The sequence below is a fragment of the Gobio gobio genome, assembly GCF_949357685.1.
Source record: "Gobio gobio genome assembly, chromosome: 9".
Classification (NCBI taxonomy): Eukaryota; Metazoa; Chordata; class Actinopteri; order Cypriniformes; family Gobionidae; genus Gobio; species Gobio gobio.
Genome location: NC_137115.1, coordinates 28,830,967 through 28,851,456, shown reverse-complemented (window position 1 = coordinate 28,851,456; position 20,490 = coordinate 28,830,967). Strand labels below are relative to the sequence as shown.

The 20,490-nt window shown below is 38.0% G+C and overlaps 1 protein-coding gene across 1 annotated transcript in view; it reads right to left on the bottom strand.

Annotated features, from left to right (window-relative positions):
• Positions 1-5,854: 5,854 nt before the first annotated feature.
• Positions 5,855-20,490, bottom strand: part of rab27a (RAB27A, member RAS oncogene family) — a 37,290-nt gene continuing 22,654 nt past the window's right edge. Inside the window, exons 2-6 of the mRNA XM_079825388.1 lie at positions 18,539-18,711; positions 16,761-16,846; positions 16,515-16,618; positions 14,040-14,163; positions 5,855-7,747 (exon numbers count right to left, since the gene is read on the bottom strand). Coding sequence (XP_079681514.1) covers positions 7,546-7,747; positions 14,040-14,163; positions 16,515-16,618; positions 16,761-16,846; positions 18,539-18,691 — 669 coding nt within the window. The 5' untranslated portion in view covers positions 18,692-18,711 and the 3' untranslated portion in view covers positions 5,855-7,545. The remainder of the gene's footprint in view (positions 7,748-14,039; positions 14,164-16,514; positions 16,619-16,760; positions 16,847-18,538; positions 18,712-20,490) is intronic.

Sequence of the window (20,490 nt, the reverse complement as noted above, 5' to 3'; positions counted from 1 at the left end):
GATTTGACGATCTGAAACTGAGGGAGGGAGTAAAGAAAGAAGGGAAGATAAATCGATGTCCACACCTGTGAGGATCTGTGCTCTGATGTTGCTGGCAACAGGGGGAGGTTCCAAGGCTGTAGCATTCGGCGGGATGGGCATTGGTGTCGCAGAAAATAAGGTAAAAGGAGAACGAGTTTGGGGAAAAGTGTTAGGAGGAAGGAAAGCTGGAGCTGAGACCGCTTGCGGAGGCAACCTCTCGCTTAGGTCGGCCCCCGGCAGAGGAGGAACGGGAAAAGTGGGAAAAGAGCCAAGTTGGGGAGGAAAAAAAGGCAACTGGGCCTGCGCCGCTAGCGGAGGCAGCCTCGCGCTAAAGTTTGATGGTGGGGCTGCAGGCCAAGGACAAGGGAAAGGGTTAGAAAAAGTGGCAGAAAAAGGCTGTGATAGCGGAGCCTGCGCTGCTGGCGGAAGCATACTCACGCTGAAAGGACAGCCTGGGGAAAAGGAAGCTGCCATTGTGGGCTGTGGTGCAACGCTGGAAAAAGCTGCGGCCTGTAGCTCGGCGGAGCAGAGAGACGAATTGGGCTGGGTGGCGGCGGCGGCAGCGGTGGCAGTGGCGGCGGGATCTGGGGCGCGGCCCAGGCTAGCTGAAGGCCTGCTGCAGCGGACTGGCGCTCGAGCAAGGACCGGTCCTGCGAGGGACGGAGAGGGTGTTTTATGAGAGCGTGAGTTTGGAGCCTTGTGATTTCTTGACCTGTTGGCGGTTCTGGAAAGTGGAGTGGATTTTGGAGATGGAGAAGCTGCTTGGAGAGACACGTACAGGTTGTATAGTTGAGATTTATTCATTCTTCTAGAAAAATGCACGTCAACGCTGATTAGCGCTTGTCTTAACCCCAACACGGTCCATTTTTCTATTGCTGGAATCGTAGGTTGTGCTAAAGTGTAGGAGGAAGCTGGAGATGATGGATGTCTTGATGGTGGAGGCGATGGCAAGCCTCGGCGTCTCGGGGTACGGGAGGCGGCGCGGCTGGGCCGACGGCCGTGTTGTGTTGCTGGAGGTTCGGGTGCTGTGTCCTGTTGAGTCGGGGTGCTCCTTGCATCGGTGGGATGCTGTAGGGGATCCTGGGCAACAAGAGAATCGTCATCGGACGGATAAAGTTCTATCTCAGACATTGTAACGGATGGTAAGGACCAAATGCTGCAAAACTTGTCGAGAAACATTGGTGAGTTGACTGGGTATTTATATGATCCTCCACTTGTGCTGATTGGGTAGACATGTTGATTACTGATTGCTGACAGCTGGTTGGAATGACATGATGATTAGATAGATCATTTGAACGTGCTCCTCCCGAACTTTGTTACTGAAACATCATTTATACGTGTTTGATATCGTTTGAAATGTCTCAGTGCGACTGGTACAAAGATCTCATCCCCACAGAAGTAAACAAGAAGATAATAAAGGTTTAGAATTAGAGAAATGGGGCTAATTACGGTGGGTGTGGCTTCAACCATTTGGTCTTTTGTCAATACAGGTCATATGGGATAGTGATTAAATATAAATTCCCATTGTTAACACGTGTTTCCATTTGAAAGAGAGTTCTGTCTTGGTCTGAGCATATAAGGAGGTGTGACAAAAGGTTCAGGGCGCGATACTGTAACGAGTTCGGCCCATGACGCTAAGCATCTGGATGCTCAGCGTTATGTAATATTCAGAAGTCAGGTATGCATCTATCACTCTTTACTTCAGAGTATTTGATGTTACGTATGGATCATCTTTGAATTGATTATGTAATTGGCATTATACATTTACCTGACTGTTAATAAATTGTTACATTCTGATCTATTCTGACTTACTCTGGAATAATGAACTCTAGTAGATTATGAACGGGTATAATTTCATCAATGGGTTAAACAGAATAATTAAATGTGTGTTTAAGTATTAAATATAAATGACCAAATAACCAATTGGCATTCTAACTAAATTTACAGTTGCCTTTCGTTTCTTCTGGGCCTTAGACCAGTAAACGAGCCTGGACGCAGAGGGTTCAATCACCTTCCAGAATGCTTGGAAGACCTCTTCAGACCTGAAAGTGTACATAAATGTAATAAAGGCTTCAATAATAGATTTAATAAAGTATAAGGGAAATGTGTTTTCAGGAATGCATAAAAATACCTGGAAGAGGAGTGACTGCATGGTCATGATCTGCTCCAGCTTTTATCTCAGGAACTATGTCGTCTTTTTCAGTCTCATCAGTGGAAAGGACAGGAAAAGTGTGAAGTGTGGATCGAGCTCTTACTCTTTCGTAAACCGACTGTCGTGAAGTTTCTCCCCAATTGTTCCAAATAAATCAGGACGGGATGGTCCCTTTTTGAGGCACTTATGACCAGTAGCGGCAGTGTAATCAGCGTTGGTGAAGTGTTGGCTACAAACAAATGTGCTACCTCTAAGGATGGTAAACGTCAGGCAATTGCATGCACCCACTTCTTTCTCAGATAACCATCGCTTGGAAATGCATGAAAGCATAAATATGGCTGTCGCTGCTTGTTATTTGTGCAATGAGGGACGCTACAGTGACACTTCGATGTTGCTTCAGCCATTGTTGTTTCGACCGGAAGTCGCTTTCCACAACAGCGCTGAACCAGACGTGCGTTCTAAGTTCTGTGAAAAAGGCCTACTGGCGGTGGTTTGATTCCAGCTTGTCACACAAAATTGAAAACAAGCGGGAACTGAGAGTACTGTTCTTCACTAGATAAATTGTATTGACAGCAATGTCCATCACCTCACATTTAAAGGCACTGACATTTATTTGGCTTGCGAGGATTTAACGGTGTACAAAGTAGTGAATCCATGTCACCTCAGGTGCTTTGTCCAAAATTGTGTTTCAATATCATTGCTCATGTCTATAATTCGCATGGAGACAGTGCCGTTGGAGAGTTGGATTTCTTTTATTTTTTCAGCACTTACCCCTAGTACCTCATGGCACATGTCAACTGCACATGGGATAACTAGCTCTTCACCAATATTAATTTTTTTTTTAGCATGTGCAATGTGGCCAGCTGCCAGATAACTTGCCTCCAGGGTGCTTTTTGCACCACAGGTTTGCCCACACGTTGGATGTTTAGTCTTTAGGTTAACGTTCCATTTTGATGGCTTCATGGACTCCTTTGCCAAGACCTCACCACACTCAACACACTGTGGTTTTTCGTCCGACGCAGTAATTCCATATTTAATATAGTCTGGGTTGTGATTGCGTTGTTTACATTATGCTGCCTTTGAAGTGGAAGTAGTTTCCGAATCTTCTGCTTGTTTTCTTTTAAAAAACGGATGCATTTTGTCAAGCTAACAAGCCGTGGCTGCGTACAGTATAACAGGTCTGGCATAGCAATGCAATGCAATTGCGCCGTCGTTACCAAGCAACGGGGTAAACCGCCTGTGTAAAGAGAGTAGGACCTAGTCCAATAAGAGCAGTTCGTGGCAGTGATCAATTATTGTGTTAGGACAGTTTAGAAAGCCTTAGAAAGTTACGGCAATAATGATTCAACATACGGCATTCGAAAATATGAGAACACAGAGAAAGTCTCGTAACCCCCTATAGAATGATCCGCAACTAGAAACACTGGTCTAGATTACTATGTGCAGAGTTCTTTTTTGTCCAATAATTAAAAAAATCGGTTTTGTCAGAATTACGTTTTAGGAAATCCAATTTTTTATATCAGCAATGCATTTCATCAATCTTGTAAATTCGTAAGCTTTGTCAGGGCGCAACGAAATATAGAGCAGACTATAGTCGGCATAACAATGAAAACTAACACCATGCTTCCTAATGACATCTCCAAAGGGTAGCATGTTCAGGGTGAAGAGCAACGATCCTAGCACTGAGCCTTGCCGTACTCCATACTGAACTTGGGATCGGTATGACATCTCTTCATTTACTGCTAAAAAACTGATAGCGGTCAGATAAGTATGATTTAAACCATGCCAATACAACTCCACTAATGCCAACATAATTTTCGACTCTATTCAAAAGAATGTTGTGGTCGATAGTATCGAATGCAGCGCTAAGATCGAGTAACACTTATAGAGCGATACAACCACGATCGGATGATAAGAGTAAATCATTTGTAACTCTGATGAGAGCAGTCTCAGTACTATGATCCTGACTGGAAATCATCACAGATATAATTTCTTTCTAAAAAAAGAAGCATAGTTGTGAAGACACTACCTTTTCTAGTATTTTTGACAGAAAGGGTAGATTTGAGATTGGACTGTAATTGACTAATTCTGAAGGATCAAGTTTGGTTTTTTTGATAAGTGGTTTAATAATAGCCAGCTTAAAAGTTTTCAGTACAAAGTTTTCGTTTTTGACAAAGATGAATTAATGATATTAGGAAGTGGATGTATGATCTCTTGCAGAAGCTCTTTCAGTAGCTTAGTTGGTATACTAAGCTACTGAAACGCTGTTTCTAAACTGTCCAATCACAATAATTTGCCAGTCTTCAAATATGGCGCTGACATCTTGGGTCTCGAGTCTGCGTAGTAGCAACTTGGAGCGCGGGTCTGCGCAATAGTGAGCCGCGAAATCAAAGTCCCGTCCACACTACAGCCTAATTAACAGCTTTTTGTGAAATAAACAGTTATAAAAATGTAGAGATTAAAGTTAAAGCTCCAAACTCCCCCCGAAGCTCCCAAAAAATGTCCGCTAGTGCCACAGTGACTACTTCGCTCAGAGAAGCTGTCAATCATAACGCCACACCCCGTTTTTATAGCATCAAATAACTAACTAAAACTAAACTTATTTAAAGAACACTTGAACTAACATTGTGATAAAAACAGCTTTCAATGACAGAAACCTTCTTTGGGAAATAGTACACTTAATAATACACTTCAAACTAAATAGAAATAGTTTGAAGTGTAATTTGATTGTTTTGTTTGTCTCATGTCCAATCAGAATACATGGAGAGGGCGGGGTTTATGACCTATACTGCATCCAGTCACCTGGCATCGAGACTCTTTGGCTTCAGTTTTCAGGACTCATGTGGCACACTATAAATTTGTGGGAACGTGGTCGTGGAACATAATGATCTCGTGGCCACGACTTATCACGTTTCCACGAGTTTATATGCTGTGGCCACGTCAAAAGTGAATCAAACATGTCCCCTATGTTTTATGGTCACCATAAAACAAAGAGGTCTGGTGAGAGATGAGTAAATAACCACATTGACCACATCTGTCAAGCTCCAAAAAGGACAAAAAAGCACCCTATAAAAGTAGTTCTTACAACTCCTCTAGTAAACTCCAAAATAAATAAATAACCAGTGTCAATGAAAATCTTAGAGCTAAGATCTTTTTGCACTATTTACATTTTTCAATGATAATAAATATCATCAGTTGAGATATAACTGTATACTATGTAGGCATAACGGTCTCTGTAAGGTAGGGTATACTTATAGTAGTTGTATAATTCGTTATTCATTTGTTATTCATTTATTATGTTGATATAAAGAATTATGAAACCTGTGAGGTTTTGTTAAATTTTTCAACAAGCCAAACTACTATTTGGCCATTAACCATTCACAGACAGGAAAGTGAAGTGACGTTCCATTTAGGAATGGGTTCATCTGAAAGAGATAATACTACAATATTAGACAAGTATAAGAAAAAAAAAAATGTATTCAAATAATGGTGATGATTAGAAATTTTGTAAAAACAAAGTAAACACTAAGTCGGGTGTACACTGTACGATTTTGGCTGTCTGAGCAAAAAAAAAAAAAAAAAAACCTCTCTCAAGGGCTATGAACAAACCCTTCTTTCGTCAGCTGAATGTCCCTGACTGTGATTAATGTGATTCATCATTACCAGTGTTGAGAAAAGTAGCAAGATTCATGATCTTTATTTACATTTTTCAGTTCAGAAGGTGCTATATAAATACATTATTATTATTATTCATCAAGTAAACCGAGAGAATAGATATTGTAACAAGCAAAAAAAAAAAAAAAACATTCTGTTCAAGTATTCGATTTCTTTCCAAATACTACGGGTTTTCTTTGATGGAAGCAGCAGTTGGATAAAGATTGTAAGCGCATTGCCATACTAAAAACAGAAACTCTTTGTGAGTCAACCAATATCTTAATCAAAAATGCAAAAACAAAACAAGGGTTAATTTGTGGGTCTGTGCTGCAATTTCAGATTTCATCAGACAAGCATTATTGCCATTTTAAAACGCGTCAGCTAATAAGTAATGCATTTCAAAAGGGTTATATGACAACATCATAATAATAAATAAAATATATTTATTTTCTCAAATAGAGTTTCAGTATTTGGCACAAAAGACAGTGTTTGGCAATCATACAGTGTTACAGGCACTACAGTAAAATAAAGCACTTTGGAAATTATTCTGTAAACAAAACCAAAATGTCCGCAGAAGAAAAAAAATAATTAACTCAGAATTCTTTTGTTTTACTTTTTTGAAATTGAGGGACTAAAAAGACTAAAATACTGGCACTTTGCAACCCCTTTTTGAGAAATAAAGTATGAACTTTAACCATAATTTACAGTATAGATGTGGAGATTTAATCTAAACAACATTCCAAATCAAATCCCATGATTAAATGAAGTGGCAGTAAAGCTGCATGAACCAGAGTCAAGAAATACAAAATCCACAACCAACACCTGGTGAATGTCTAAACAAATGTACAATATAAATCAACCACTAATCTAAATATGAATATCATAACATCTAAATACTTATTCTATTTGTCTGACACATCTACATGACTAGAGATAACATAGTAACACATTTAAAAGTGTGAAGTTCTACAAACTTGATAAAAAGTGGCGTTGAAGGGAGTGCAATTCACCATCAGTCCACTAGAGAGGGACAACTAGCACGAATTATTAAAGGAAAAGTTCACAAAAAAAGAAAAGAAAAATACAATTCTGTCACAATTTACTCACCCTCATCATTTTAAGTTCATGTTTTTCTAATATATATATTTTTTTAAGTCACATGGGTTTCAAATTACATAATAATGACAGAATTGTCATTTTGAACTAAAGTATATATTTTAAATATGTTTATATTTCAGTAATTTTGTATTGTGAGGTTCAATTTAGAAAATCAACACAAACTTCATTTTCTAACAACTGTGTTGGAATCAAGAGAAATGCACTGATGTCCACTGCATGCATTTAGTCCAGATCTAGTTTGAACAGTAAATGTGCACTAACAGTGAAACACAGTGAGAGAAATCAAGCCCTTGATACACATCTAGTCTAATGCATTAAGGATTGTGAATGAAGGATTTGGTGTAAAGTGCTCTCAAAGCGTGGAGACTGGTAACCAGTCAAAAGCTTGATAACAATCTAGCTGGCTTTAGTCCATTCTGAGAAAAACTAATAAGTGAGGATGTGGCGACCCCTGGTTTAATGCAGCGCAGGGTCTCTGATCCTCTACGTCCACTGAATTAAACCAAAATGTATACTACTACTAATGAAAAAGATCAGAGAGCCTTCACTGCATCTGGAAGCAGAGGCCACACAGGGAGGATTATTACTGTAACGTGGCATTAGCAGGCACACTTGCTCTGGTCTGTGTCCCGTGGCTCTGCCAGGTCACTCGTGCTGTGACCGTTGGTGCGAACTGTTCCGTCGGGTATCCAGGATTTGTCCACACATCTCTCCATGCGCTTCATGATCAAATCCAGCAGAACCTCCACAGCATGGCTCACGTTTTCCCCGTTCGCAGCGCTTGTCTCAAAGTACGGGACACTGCAAGAAGAAGAAAAAATAAACGGATTCCAATCACAAATCCAACGGAGTTTGGAACTAGAATGTTGCTAAGCTACTGATATAGTGCTCAAAGCATAACATTTTTTCTTTAGACAGTTGCTTTCATTGGTATACAGCATTTCATTCAATACACACATCACAATCGAAATGCCATTTACACTAAGAGCCAGATTACTAACAGCTTGCACAAACCCTCTTTTGCCGTTAAAAAACTACTGTCAGTATTTAAGAAAAGACACGCGGTGAAAAAAAATAGCGATGAAAAGGCGTGGGCACAGTTATTTTTACGGCTGACCTTATTGCATATGCATTTGTAGGAGTTTCCCTTTCAGATGCAACATTTATGGGAGGAGATTAAATGTATCACGCAACTTTTACTAAGGTTTCTGCTCGTCAATTTACTGGTGTTTGCGCCATTATTTACCGACCAAAAAAAGCATGTTTTAAACCAGATGCAAACTGGTAGATTGTGTTGGTCATTATGGAAATGATCGGCTGGGTCTGTGTTCTTTAATCTGTGCATCGTCAGTAGTAGATTCCATTCCAATCTACGCTTTTTTGGAATTACGCTCACGCTAATTTACCGTTAGTAAATCTGGCTCCAAGAACGAAAATGATAAAAATAACTAACTCTGACTATATTAGCGTCCATATCAAATCATGATAACTTTGTCTGCCACTTTAAATGCTTGAGTTTTTAAAGGAAGGGTGGATTCTGATTGGCTGTCAACAAGCTTTCTGAAAGGTGTTTTCATAGTTATAGTTGTAGACTCTAGTACTTCTTGTACATTAAGAATATTTTTTTAAAACTATAATCATTATAGTTATTGTCCTTGGTGTGAATGATTTGTTTTAAATGCACTGTAGAATGTTCTTTCCAAACATTTATTATTATTATTATTATTAGATGGGCATCTACTCTGAGCTACTAGTTAAAAATAATATTAATACAAATAATTAAGATTTGGGGTATGTTGTTTGGGGTCAGGCTCTGAGCTGAGAAAATACTCTGGATTAAGCGAAGGTGTTCATCAGTAAGGACTGCTGTATGACTTTTTTTTGTTCATCTTCATCAAATAAAACAGTTGTTCACACAGGTATGTGCTACCAAACATATACTCTGTTTCCCACCTGTCTTATATATATATAAAAAAACGTTTTCAAAGGCCACCATTCGTTTAGGCATTTTTTTGGGGAGAGGGATAGCTGAATTTTTTTTTACCATAGGTTACTAGCTCGCGTAAGTTAAAAATATTCTAGCGGACCCTCCAGAGTTAAGGCGACCATTATTTTAGAATTTCCATGGTGACGCGTCATGCTAGTTTCAGCCAGATGCAGTTATCATTTTCACGTCCTGCGCCACGTAGTTTAAATAGCAAATGCATTTGCGCCCTTGAGCGTGCTGGTCTGAAAACAAGGTGTGTTCTGGCGCTTTGCTATTTTGAGGCAACTGAACACAACTGAGCTAGCCTGGCGTGGCCATACTCAATTCTAGTCAGAATTTGAGTCTGGTACCGCTCCATTGAGCTTTGATTATGGGGCGTGTTTCAACCGAGCCAGGAAAGACCTCAATTGGATAGACCCACAACCAATCAGAGCAACGGAGCGACGCGTAACGTTAGTTGTCAAATGTCAACAGAACTCAACTGCACTGTGTTGCCAAGTCCGTGTTTTTCTCCATGTCCGCGGGTTGAAGCGACCCCAATTATGTGATTATATAAACCCAGGAATGCGAATTTTAGCAGGCAACCTTGCAAAATAACATATTTTGCCAACCAAACGCCATTTTTTTCCGGAGAACACCCCGGAAAGTTATTGTTTTGGGCTATAGTTTTGAGTAGCAATTGTGCGCGACATTGCAAAAACACTTGGAAACCCTGTCTGCACGCACGCTGGATTAAGTAACGTTACAAGAAAAAGATGAGTGTAAACGATCTTTGCCAGTAATACAATTATTTAAGGATACACAGAGTACTTACCAACACGATCATCGTTTCTGAGAGAAATAGTGAAGGTGAATGCATATACGAACAAGTTCTCCGTTTAGGATAAGAGCAAATTCAACCCAAGAGCCTTCGATGACGTGGATGATTACGTTACTGTTTATCATCTGTCCATCATCGTCTAAAGCCCGCCCTGACAATTTCATTGGTCCGAACAGTTTCTGTTCGGGCATAATTACTCCTCTATGGAGCGAGTCCAGACCGAATTGCCCGAGCAAAAAAAATTGTGGGCGGGGCTAAATTCGGCTGGCATCCAGGCTACAACTGAGCCATTGACCAACAAAAACCTGGGTTAAAGTCAATGGCACAGTATTTTTTTGTTATTTAAAGAGTGCATAAGTAATATGCGCCTACAGGCAGGTGCACAACATGTGTACACTCTGCTTAATTACACACAGCACACAAACATTTTAAATATGAAAAATTAAAGGATTAAAATGTAAAAGATTATTATTGTATACATAAATATAAAAATGCCTACATGTCATAATGGATATTAATTGCATGTATCCGAATTAGCCTACATATTTGCAGTAATGATGAGCAAGCAGGCGTTTTAGGACGAGCAGATCAGTTTCCTCGCTAAAGAAGCGTTCAGTTTTTCTGCTTGCAAATTCTGCCATGTAAATAGCAAATCCGCCATGATGCAAGCACAACTGGCTTTTAAACGGAATTGGAGAGATCAGACTGGTTGTTTTGTTGCACATTAGGCCCAAAACACACCCATTACTCATTAAGAGAATAGGGACAAGCCTTTTAGACCATGCGCTAGACGCGATGACCATTGTTCCCGTTGTTAAACTACCAAAAGTGGATTCGGACTAAGTGCACTTGCGCTGTGCGCTTCAGACCCAGATGAGCGTAGATTGTTAAAAGAGGGCCCTTAGCATGCTCCATGTCAACCTTTCTCACCGGTTGTGACAACTAACCTATGCCATTCCCACAATACACACATCAAAGTAGCCGGAGCAACTTTTATCCATTTACAGATATGACGAGACACGCATGGACGAGTGACGCAAATACACAAATTCCCGCGAAAACCATCCCGCCTGGTCTAAAATATAAACACTAATAGGCTTACCTTAGTGAATCAAGGTCATAATAAACATGTTTTAGAAGAGGGATTAATGATGTATTTACTTATCTACATTTGGTAAAATTTTGAACAAAAAAAAGTTACAAAAAAATTAATCGTTAAGCAAAAAAGATTGAGAACCTCTGCAGTGATAGATTCAAATGTCTATTGTTTGTACAACGACAAGCCTGGGAGGAGTTTAGATGTGAGGATGAGTCAACAGAATCGATGACATTCAACAGATGAGTCACTGCAAACTGCTAAGAACTAGGGATAAACACATTGTCAATATTACTGACAATAATACATGTTGCTTGATCTCACGAGACCTCTGTAACCACTAGCCTGTCGCAATTAAAGGATTAGTTCACCCCAAAATGAAAATGTCCTGATAATTTACTCACCCCAATGCCATCCAAGATGTTTATGTCTTTCTTTCTTCAGTCGAAAATAAATTAAGTATTTTGAACAAAAATGTTCCAGGGTTTTACATAATTTAATGCTTTTCAGGTGCAACCAAAATGCTGAAGGTCCAAATCAATGCAGTTTCAAAGCACTTCGATGGGCTTCAGAGGCTCTGCGTGATCTCAGATGAGGAATAGGGTATTTTCTAGCGAAACGATCGGTCATTTAACACTAGAACCGCCAGGGGTCGCTGTATACCTAAAACCGCCAGCGGGTAAAATTTACCCATGCAGATTATTACGGTATTGATACGGCTAAAAAAACGTAATACATCACTGTATTATGCCACTGTCTTCACAAAGTAAAGTATAGAGTCATGAAATGATTATTTTTAGTCATCAACTATGTTTTTGTCCTGTTGTTTTATGCTATTTTAAGCAGGCTACAGTAATCACTTTTTGGTGACTATAGGCTAAACCAGCCAGCAATGATAACGAGAATTAGATGGAAATAAATACACATTTGGGTGGTGTAATATTATAATAAAATGTCATTAATCCCATATTAAGATAACCCATATTATTTAAATTACTAAAATACCCTAAATAGACAATGAAGAGCAATAATAATTCACAGCACTGCATAAGATGTATGACAACATATTATAAGGATAACATACGAATTCAAGCGCACAGTTTGACCTAATTAATTATTCAATTGTATAGTTATATCATTTATATTTTGAATAAGAGAACAACACCAATAAACTTGGGATAATCATGAAAATAGTTTTATTAATTCCATTATATCTGAATTATTTTTTTTGTTAACACAGTAGCAAACAATACTCAATACAAAATTGCTAAACAAAAATGTATAATTAATCCAAAGTTTGAACATTAATAAATAGGCTAAAACATTTTTATTTGACCGTGCGCTGTGTGACTGTTTACAGTCAGCCGACGCGTTGCTCAAACACAGCGCGAAAATAGAGGAATTATATAGGGGTAAATTTTACCCGCTGGGGCTTTATAGGTATAAATGCCCCGTTTTTAAATCTGTTTTTATCTAAACAATTTTTAACAACAGGGGATTGTAAATAACACAGTTTTAGTAAAAGTCAGTGACTGGGAGACTGTTATGTACATTTGAAAAACAGCCATGGGTAAATTTTACCCTGTGGCGGTTCTAGTGTTAAATTAAAAAAAAAACACTTTTTAACCTAAATTGTTCATCTTGCGCTGATATGATGAAAAACCCTGGAACGTTTTCTTCAAAATACTTTATTTCTTTTCAACTGAAGAAAGAAAGACATGAACATTTTGGATGGCATTGGGGTGAGTAAATTATCAGGACATTTTCATTTTGGGGTGAACTAATCCTTTAATTGCGACAGGCTAGTGGTTACAGAGGTCTCGTGAGATCAAGCAACATGTATTATTGTCAGTGATGAGATGGGGGTGAGTAAATTGTCAGGAAATTTTCTTTTTGGGGTGAACTAATCCTTTAATCCTTGGCTTGGCTTGCTCAGTTGGGGATACTAACATTTTTCTAAATTTTTCAACTAAATATCCAACTAAATCTAATTATTAAACTAAATATATATATAACCATATAAACTAAATTACTGATCTAATAACTGATCTAAAGCCCACACTGTCACTTTATGATAATTTAAATGAACTGATGACATAACCGTTTTCTCCAGAATGGCTAGACGGCTGAATAAAATTGTTGCATTATTTTCCGGTTTAACACTGTAAAGCTGCTTTGAAACAATCTGCATTGTTAAAAGCGCTATATAAATAAAGTTGACTTGACCATCATAATTTTTTTTGTGAATTGGGTGCTAAAACAAAAAGTATAGTGGACATAATTCATTGTTATGATGGTTTCATCTTCTTGTCTTCATTATTATCTAACAAATGCCTAATTTCCAAAAGGTAAAAGCTGTCCATTAAGAGCTGATGATTTAAATTCTTGCATTATTATACATATCTGAATTGTACATTAAATGCTGCAATAATGCATTTGAATGCATAGGTTTGTATAACATACAACTCAACAAAGTCAGTACATTTAAATATGTCAGAAGAGGGATTGGATAAAGATTGACACGTTTAACAAGTTACTCTGAAGGTTTAAATGTAACCTCACACAAAAATGTACCGAACATAATTAAGAGCAAAGAAAGTCTAATTTTGACACCAAAAAGGCCAAAACGTTCTTAGATGCCTTAAAAGACTTCTAATGTAATCCCGAACATTACTATTACCGAGCATGCAAGTGCTTTTCTAAACTGAAGACACATTAACAGTAAATATTAGCTTTTCGGCGTACTGCCATCTTAACGTGTCACATTTAACAAGAGCTGCCCTCATCTTAGGCAAACACGGTAGAGACAAGGCCCTTAAAACAAACATCCTAGCAGTCACCCGCACCCTGTGAGCACGTATGAAGACCTACATCGAGATAGGATGCACGCCTGGGAATTCTCACATTTCTAAACCTTTATCAGACAAATCCATACAACTTCCCTTGTGTTTTGTGTAATTTTATCTCTACAATCACATTAGTATGTGATGACCTCTTAACTAACTTGCCAGCAGCCGCCTGCTTGGTCCAGCATCACTGCATCCGTATTCTACAAAACCTAAATGCTTTCAAATCAACAGATCATTCCACACACGAGTAGTGAAGCAGTTCTGTCTTAAACTTTTCTAAGCATACATGGTCATGTGTGACATCACATTCAGACACAGATCAGGTGAATGTGGCGTCTCACCCATATTTCTCCGCAAGTTCTCGTGCACTGTCCGCTTTCACGGCACGCTGGTCCCCCAGGTCTGATTTGTTTCCACACAAGACAATGTCAGGATTCTCGCAGTACGCATGCGTCTGCAGCTGACCTGAACAAGACATCACAGGAGTAAATGAAAGGAATAAATTAATTACCGGTATTTGAAAAATTATTTAGAATAATCATAATAACTAGCAGATTAGAGTGGTTACCCATCCAATAATAATAATAATAATAGTAATAATAATAATAATTATTATTATTATAATTAATATTAGATGGACAATCACTATAAGCTTCTAGTTAAAAATACAATTTACAAAAATAATTATATAAAAATTTAAATAATTTACTATTATTATTAGAGGATGAGCAACCACTGTAAGCTGTTAGTTAATACAAGAAATCAAATTATATTAAATAACTATTATTATAAAAACTATGTATTATTCTTGCAATTAGATGGGAAACCACTCTAAGCTGCTATTTAAAAATTAAATTAAAGACCCCCTGTGGTGAAAATCAAGTTTTTAATGTTTTTTTTTTAATATGCTTTAAGACAAACCATGTGCAAATGCATAAGTCAACACAATTACTGAGTATTTTCTCCTTAAAACTACAGTGAACCAATGACTGTCTCAAAAACACGGTTTGAAATTGCCGGTGTTTCTTACGTCACAAACTAGCTTGTAACACATCACATCAATGTGCTGGCGGGGTTTAGCATATCATTAACTATTTACTGAGCAAATCATATTAATTACTGTTAAGTGTCCAGCGTTGTAGAGAGTGATACATGAAAAGCATTACGATTCTGATACATCAACTTGTAGACAAGCCTTTAGAATTTGTTCTTCCTCTTCTTCTTTAAACCAGTATACTTAAAAAAAAACAAAAAAAAAAACTATTGTTTATAAATCTATATTTATAAAATAGTGTATTTATAAAACTTTTACCACACAATACAAATATAACATTTTAAAGCCGAAAAATATGTACAAATGCAACTTTCATGAAGTAAAATAACAAAGCCTTCCTTCCACTGGAAAAAATAGCCCCTGACCGTGAACAGCAACAGAAGTTACATTATTACGCCATTACATGGCAGAAAAGTCTTAATGAGGGAGTCACTCAGCGAAGTGAAGACTTTTATATTGAAAGGACTGAAACTGGTTGTGAACACAGGATCAAGACACAACTGACAAATGCTTTGACTTGTGCTGTTAGTGTCAGACTCAGGACACAGGAAAACCCCTTAACTGTTAAAAGGACATGATATGATATCGTAGCGGACATTCAAACAGATTTTTCTTAAGAACATAGGACTATATGTGCTTTATCTAAATTATGGCTGCACGGTTAATCTAAATCGATTTTGGCTTATGTGCGATTATGAAAGCGCAAAGGCTGCGGTTTAAATTAAATAAATATATGCAGAGCGTGTTAGTGAAGAGCAGCTCTGTGATCAGGAGTAAACACTGCTCCGTCTGAAAGCAATGCGAGCCAATTGAGTCGCTTATAACGTGCGTTTGAAAAAACAACATGCGTCAAACATCTTAACAAACTAGTAATGTGAAGCATTCATAAACCTGTTCAACAAAATACAACGTTTAATAACATGTCAGTCGAGTGTTTGTGAGCCAATGTGGCTTCTTATCACAGAATGAGGAAGACAGTAGTCTATACAGTGATAAAGTCTGTCAATCAGCACTGAATACTTTCTCAAATACACCATATCTTGAGGCAGTCGTGTTTATTGTATGCATGTTTAATCAGTCAAAATGTTTCTATCTTCTAATTATTCAGCCTACAGCGCTAGCTTCACTTTAGTGATTTCAAGAAAACTATTACTTCTCTGAGGCAAATGTGGAGTTTCTGCGCCCTCTGCCTTCCAGTATGAATGAAACTTTTGGGTAAATATAATACGACAAATAATACTTCTCTAAATAAATGTATATGACAATCCATGTTTTTCTTTAATGTACAGGATCCCCCCCAGCCCCCCCAAACATATGTTTATGTTGCTAAGAGTGGTTGTTAAGAGTTCTGTGTAGTGATGCACAGAACGGTCAGGTGAAGCATTCATTTAGCCATGTTTTATTTATAATAAAACATAGCTATTGACCAATCAGAATATGCAATTATATTGCATATTCCGTGTATACTAAATGAAGCAAGGTTGTAGAGTTACATTCAAGCTATTTTAAGGCATGAAGAAATGTTTTTCATTGAAACATTTTGGCGATCAAAGATTATGTTTTAAGGGATAAAGTTATTTACTACAAGGGGACTTTAAAAAAAGGATAATTTGTGCAAAATTTATGTAGCTACTCTTTAAATGTGGTAACAGAGAAATTCAAAAACATATTTTTATTAAAACAAAATAAGCAGTGTGTATATGTATCCGTCTCATGTGTTCGTTTCAGAGAGTCTGGACTCAGTAAGATACAAAGGACTTACTCATCCAGTTCCGCACATTAAGGAAACTCTGCTCGCTCGTGAGGTCAAAGAGCAAGAGGAAGCCCATGGCATCCCTGAAGAATGCTGTGGTCAAACTCCGAAATCTGTGTTTAGAGGAGAAGTCACAGGTTACACAACAGTGAAAAACCAGCCAGAACATCAAATAAAACCTCTTTGACTCTTATTTGATTCCTTTCACTGACTGCATGTTAGAAAGTAAAGCAAAAGTACTGATCTGCATCTCACCTCTCCTGACCGGCCGTATCCCAAAGCTGAATGTGGATCCTCTGACCTCTCCCAGCTGTGCCATCAGGACCGCTGGATTTGTACACCTTATTTAAAGACCCATAAGAGACCATATTAGTGCATAATATACTTGAATATCCTTGCCCCTTCGACAAAGAAACTATACTCTTTGCAGAAAATGTGAGGTTTACCCAATGCAAAATGTGCTACCACATTGTTGCGGTGGTTGCTAGGGTGTTACTATGTGGTTGCTGTGTGTGTGTTTTTAGTACATTGGTATGCAGTTCCAGGAAACTTGAATTTACTTTTCACTTAGTCAAACACAACCACGAAATGCAAACTTGATGATTCAGAGCTGGAAGTGTCTCATTAGTAGTATGATTCTTGAGTGTGTGGCCCTGAACGATCAGCATTTGTTTGATGTCTTAAGTGCTGAAGTGTTTGTTCTTAAGGAGGGATCCCTGCTCTGTTATGCAGTATGAATTCATCTTTCCACTAAAACATACACCCAATCTGCTCTACTGAATTCACATTTCTGTATCTATACCAGTTTTCTCCAAGCAAATGTTTAGTCAGTTCTTTTTACCATGGGACCCGTTTTTAGTACTATATAGTATTATAGAGTGCAAAAGTCTGGAAGTTAAAATCCCATTCATTTTCTCCAAAGGGAACTTATAAACAATTAAAGATAGACCTTTAAAGTAAGCTACAAGGATGTTAAATCAATGGTATATGTTTTTTTTAAGCTTTTCAAAATAATATATTTTTATAGTGCACTAATGCACTCTTTTTGTTGCATGTCTCTGTGAAATTCTTGATTCTGATTGCTCAAATGAGGAATTCTGAATCAAATATTTCAGTTCAATGACACTAAATTTAAAATCATCTAGAATTGCTATACAGCTGCTAAATCAAGTCTGGCATATCACGCCACGCTCTTTCTCCACAACCTTGAATCAATATTTAATGTCCATATATTTTATATGATAAGCCATGTAATAGGTGGGATGTGTAGGTAATAACGCGAGTGGGATAATGTACAGTTGTCATTATCATAAAATAAACCCCTTTAAGAGAATTAAATGCTTGCAGTGAAGTTTATTTTACCACAATAATTGGTTGATTGTACATGATAAATATTAATACACATATTATTGTATTCTGTATATCCTGTCTATCTGTCTGTCTATCTATCTGACGTGTTTAAGGTGTGTATCATGTGGATTATGTAGACTGCCTCTTGTTGTAGCGTGTTCCCAACAAATTAAGCAGCCTCAGGCATCGTATTGCATTCAGGAAAAGCATAATTACTCTGAGAACGTCTGTTTGCTTTCGCAGGAGCGCAGTGTTCTGCATGTGTTTTTTCTGTATCTAGTATTCATGACCGTGTTCAGACGAACGCGTGTATATCTCCCTTCACCTGAGGCTGCGATTTACACATGAGTGGCTGTTTTTAACCTCTGGGCAAGATTCCATGTGCAGAGCTGAACAGGACGATGGGATTTCACAGTTCAGTTAACCCCGGCTGGGACTCCAAAACACTAAACCTCCATTACAAAACAAGCAGGAAACATCTGAACCAATGAGCCTGTGAGAAAGGCATCTCATTTGCATAGAACTATAAATATACCATCATAGTTGAATACTCAAAAATAGTTAAAAATGTCAACATATAAATAGCAATGCGTGCATATACACATCGGTGAAGGGAATATAAGAAACATCAATAAAACTATGAAAATGTCAGTCATTTTAGTTCCAGTAATAAAAATACTCACCACACGCTTTTCTCTGAAGTCTATTCCCACTGTGGTGATGAATTTGGAGTTGAACTTGCCATCTGTGTACTGATATAAGAAGCTGGTCTTTCCCACCCCAGAGTCCCCCAGTGCGAGGAACTTGATGAGGTAATCATAGTCCCCATCGGACATACTGAGAGCTGAACGAGGACCTACGATGGACAAACACAGAGCAGTGTATTTTAGCATTGATAAAAAAATACCATTCAAAGGTTTGGAGTCAGTAAGGAGTTCTTTTTTTTTAATGAAATTAATATAATAATAATAATATTATTATAATAATGTTCTTCTGAACTTTCTATTCATCAAAGAATGCAGTTTTCCCAAAAATATGAGAGTAAGGATGCTGAAAATTCAACTTTGCATCACAGGAACAAATTTAATTTTAACATACACCGATCAGGCATAACATTGTGACCTGTGACAGGTGAAGTCAATAGCACTGATTATCTCTTCATCACAGCACCTGTTAGTGGGTGGGATATATTAGGTAGCAAGTGAACATTTTGTCCTCAAAGTTGAGGTGTTAGAAGCAGGGAAAATGGGCAAGCATAAGGATTTGAGCAAGTTTAACAAGGGCCAAGTGTGATGGCTAGATTGATGCACGTGGGGAGCGAAGGCTGGCCCGTATGGTTTGATCAAACAGACAAGCAACTGCAGCTCAAATTGCTCAAGAAGTTAATGCTGGTTTTAATAGAAAGGTGTCAGAATACACATTGCATTGCAGTTTGTTCCCATTTCAAATCACCAAAACAAACGCGCCCCTATTATATGCTCCGCCCCACACATATGTAACCCAGGCAACGACTATGGCGGAATCTGCTGTGCCAGTCAGCCGAGGGTATGATGCCATCAATAAGTGAAAGCAATGTGTGTTACTATTAGGGCTGGGTATCGATTCAGATGTTCCGATTCAATTCGATTTCGATTCGCAAGCTCTCAAATCGATTCGATTTCGATTCTCGATTCGATTTTCGATTCAACTCAATGAATATAGATTTCATTCAAATAGCCTACTATATTTATAAAAAAGAACAGTGAACATGAGTTTACAAGTGGGTAATTAAAAAGAAATTAAGAGCCATAAACCTGTATATTAAACTCTTTTTATTTTAGGTACACTTGGGTGGGCCTACATTAAAACAGAACCCATCTCTATATTTCAAATGCATACAATTATGTTAAATACAATACAATTATGTTTTTATGGATATTTTGATACACTTATTCTAAAACATAAAAAGGATATTGGATGATTTTCAGCAATTTTCAGTAAAGGACAAGCATTTCTTGCGATTTAGCTGACCGTCATTCAGACACTGTCCGTTTTTATGGAGGCTTTTTCCTCCGGGGCGTCTGAGCTTTGATTCGTGCCCCGGATGGTGCATTATATTTCGTCACTATCTCTGTTTTTTGCGTGCCTTCCTTAGATGTGATTGCCATTTGATTTTATCTTAACGACAAGCATATGCAATACCGGGCAGGATCGACTGGAGACCACCGGGAAAAAATAAAAAAATTGATTCTTGGCCTTGAGAATCGATTTTGAATCGACCACATTTTAAAAATCGATTAATCGAAAAATCTTTTTTTTTGCCCAGCCCTAGTTACTATGGTAATCCAGGTAGAATCCCACAAACACAGGTCTCATGAACAACTCGATAGCATGAGCACGACAGTCCAACTAACGAACATATTACAAATATAACAAGATTAGAGGGTTATATTGATCACGAAAAGAGGAACCAAAGGAAACAAAAATATATTAGGAGTAGGGCTGTACGATTAATCGAAAAATAATCGAAACCAAAATTCAGAATCTCTAACCGACTTATTTTTCCCATGTCGGTTATTTCGGTTTTAGTCATGTTACTCCGCCCCGTCAGTCACATCAAGTGCAGTTTGCAGGCACACAGAGAGATGCAGGAGCA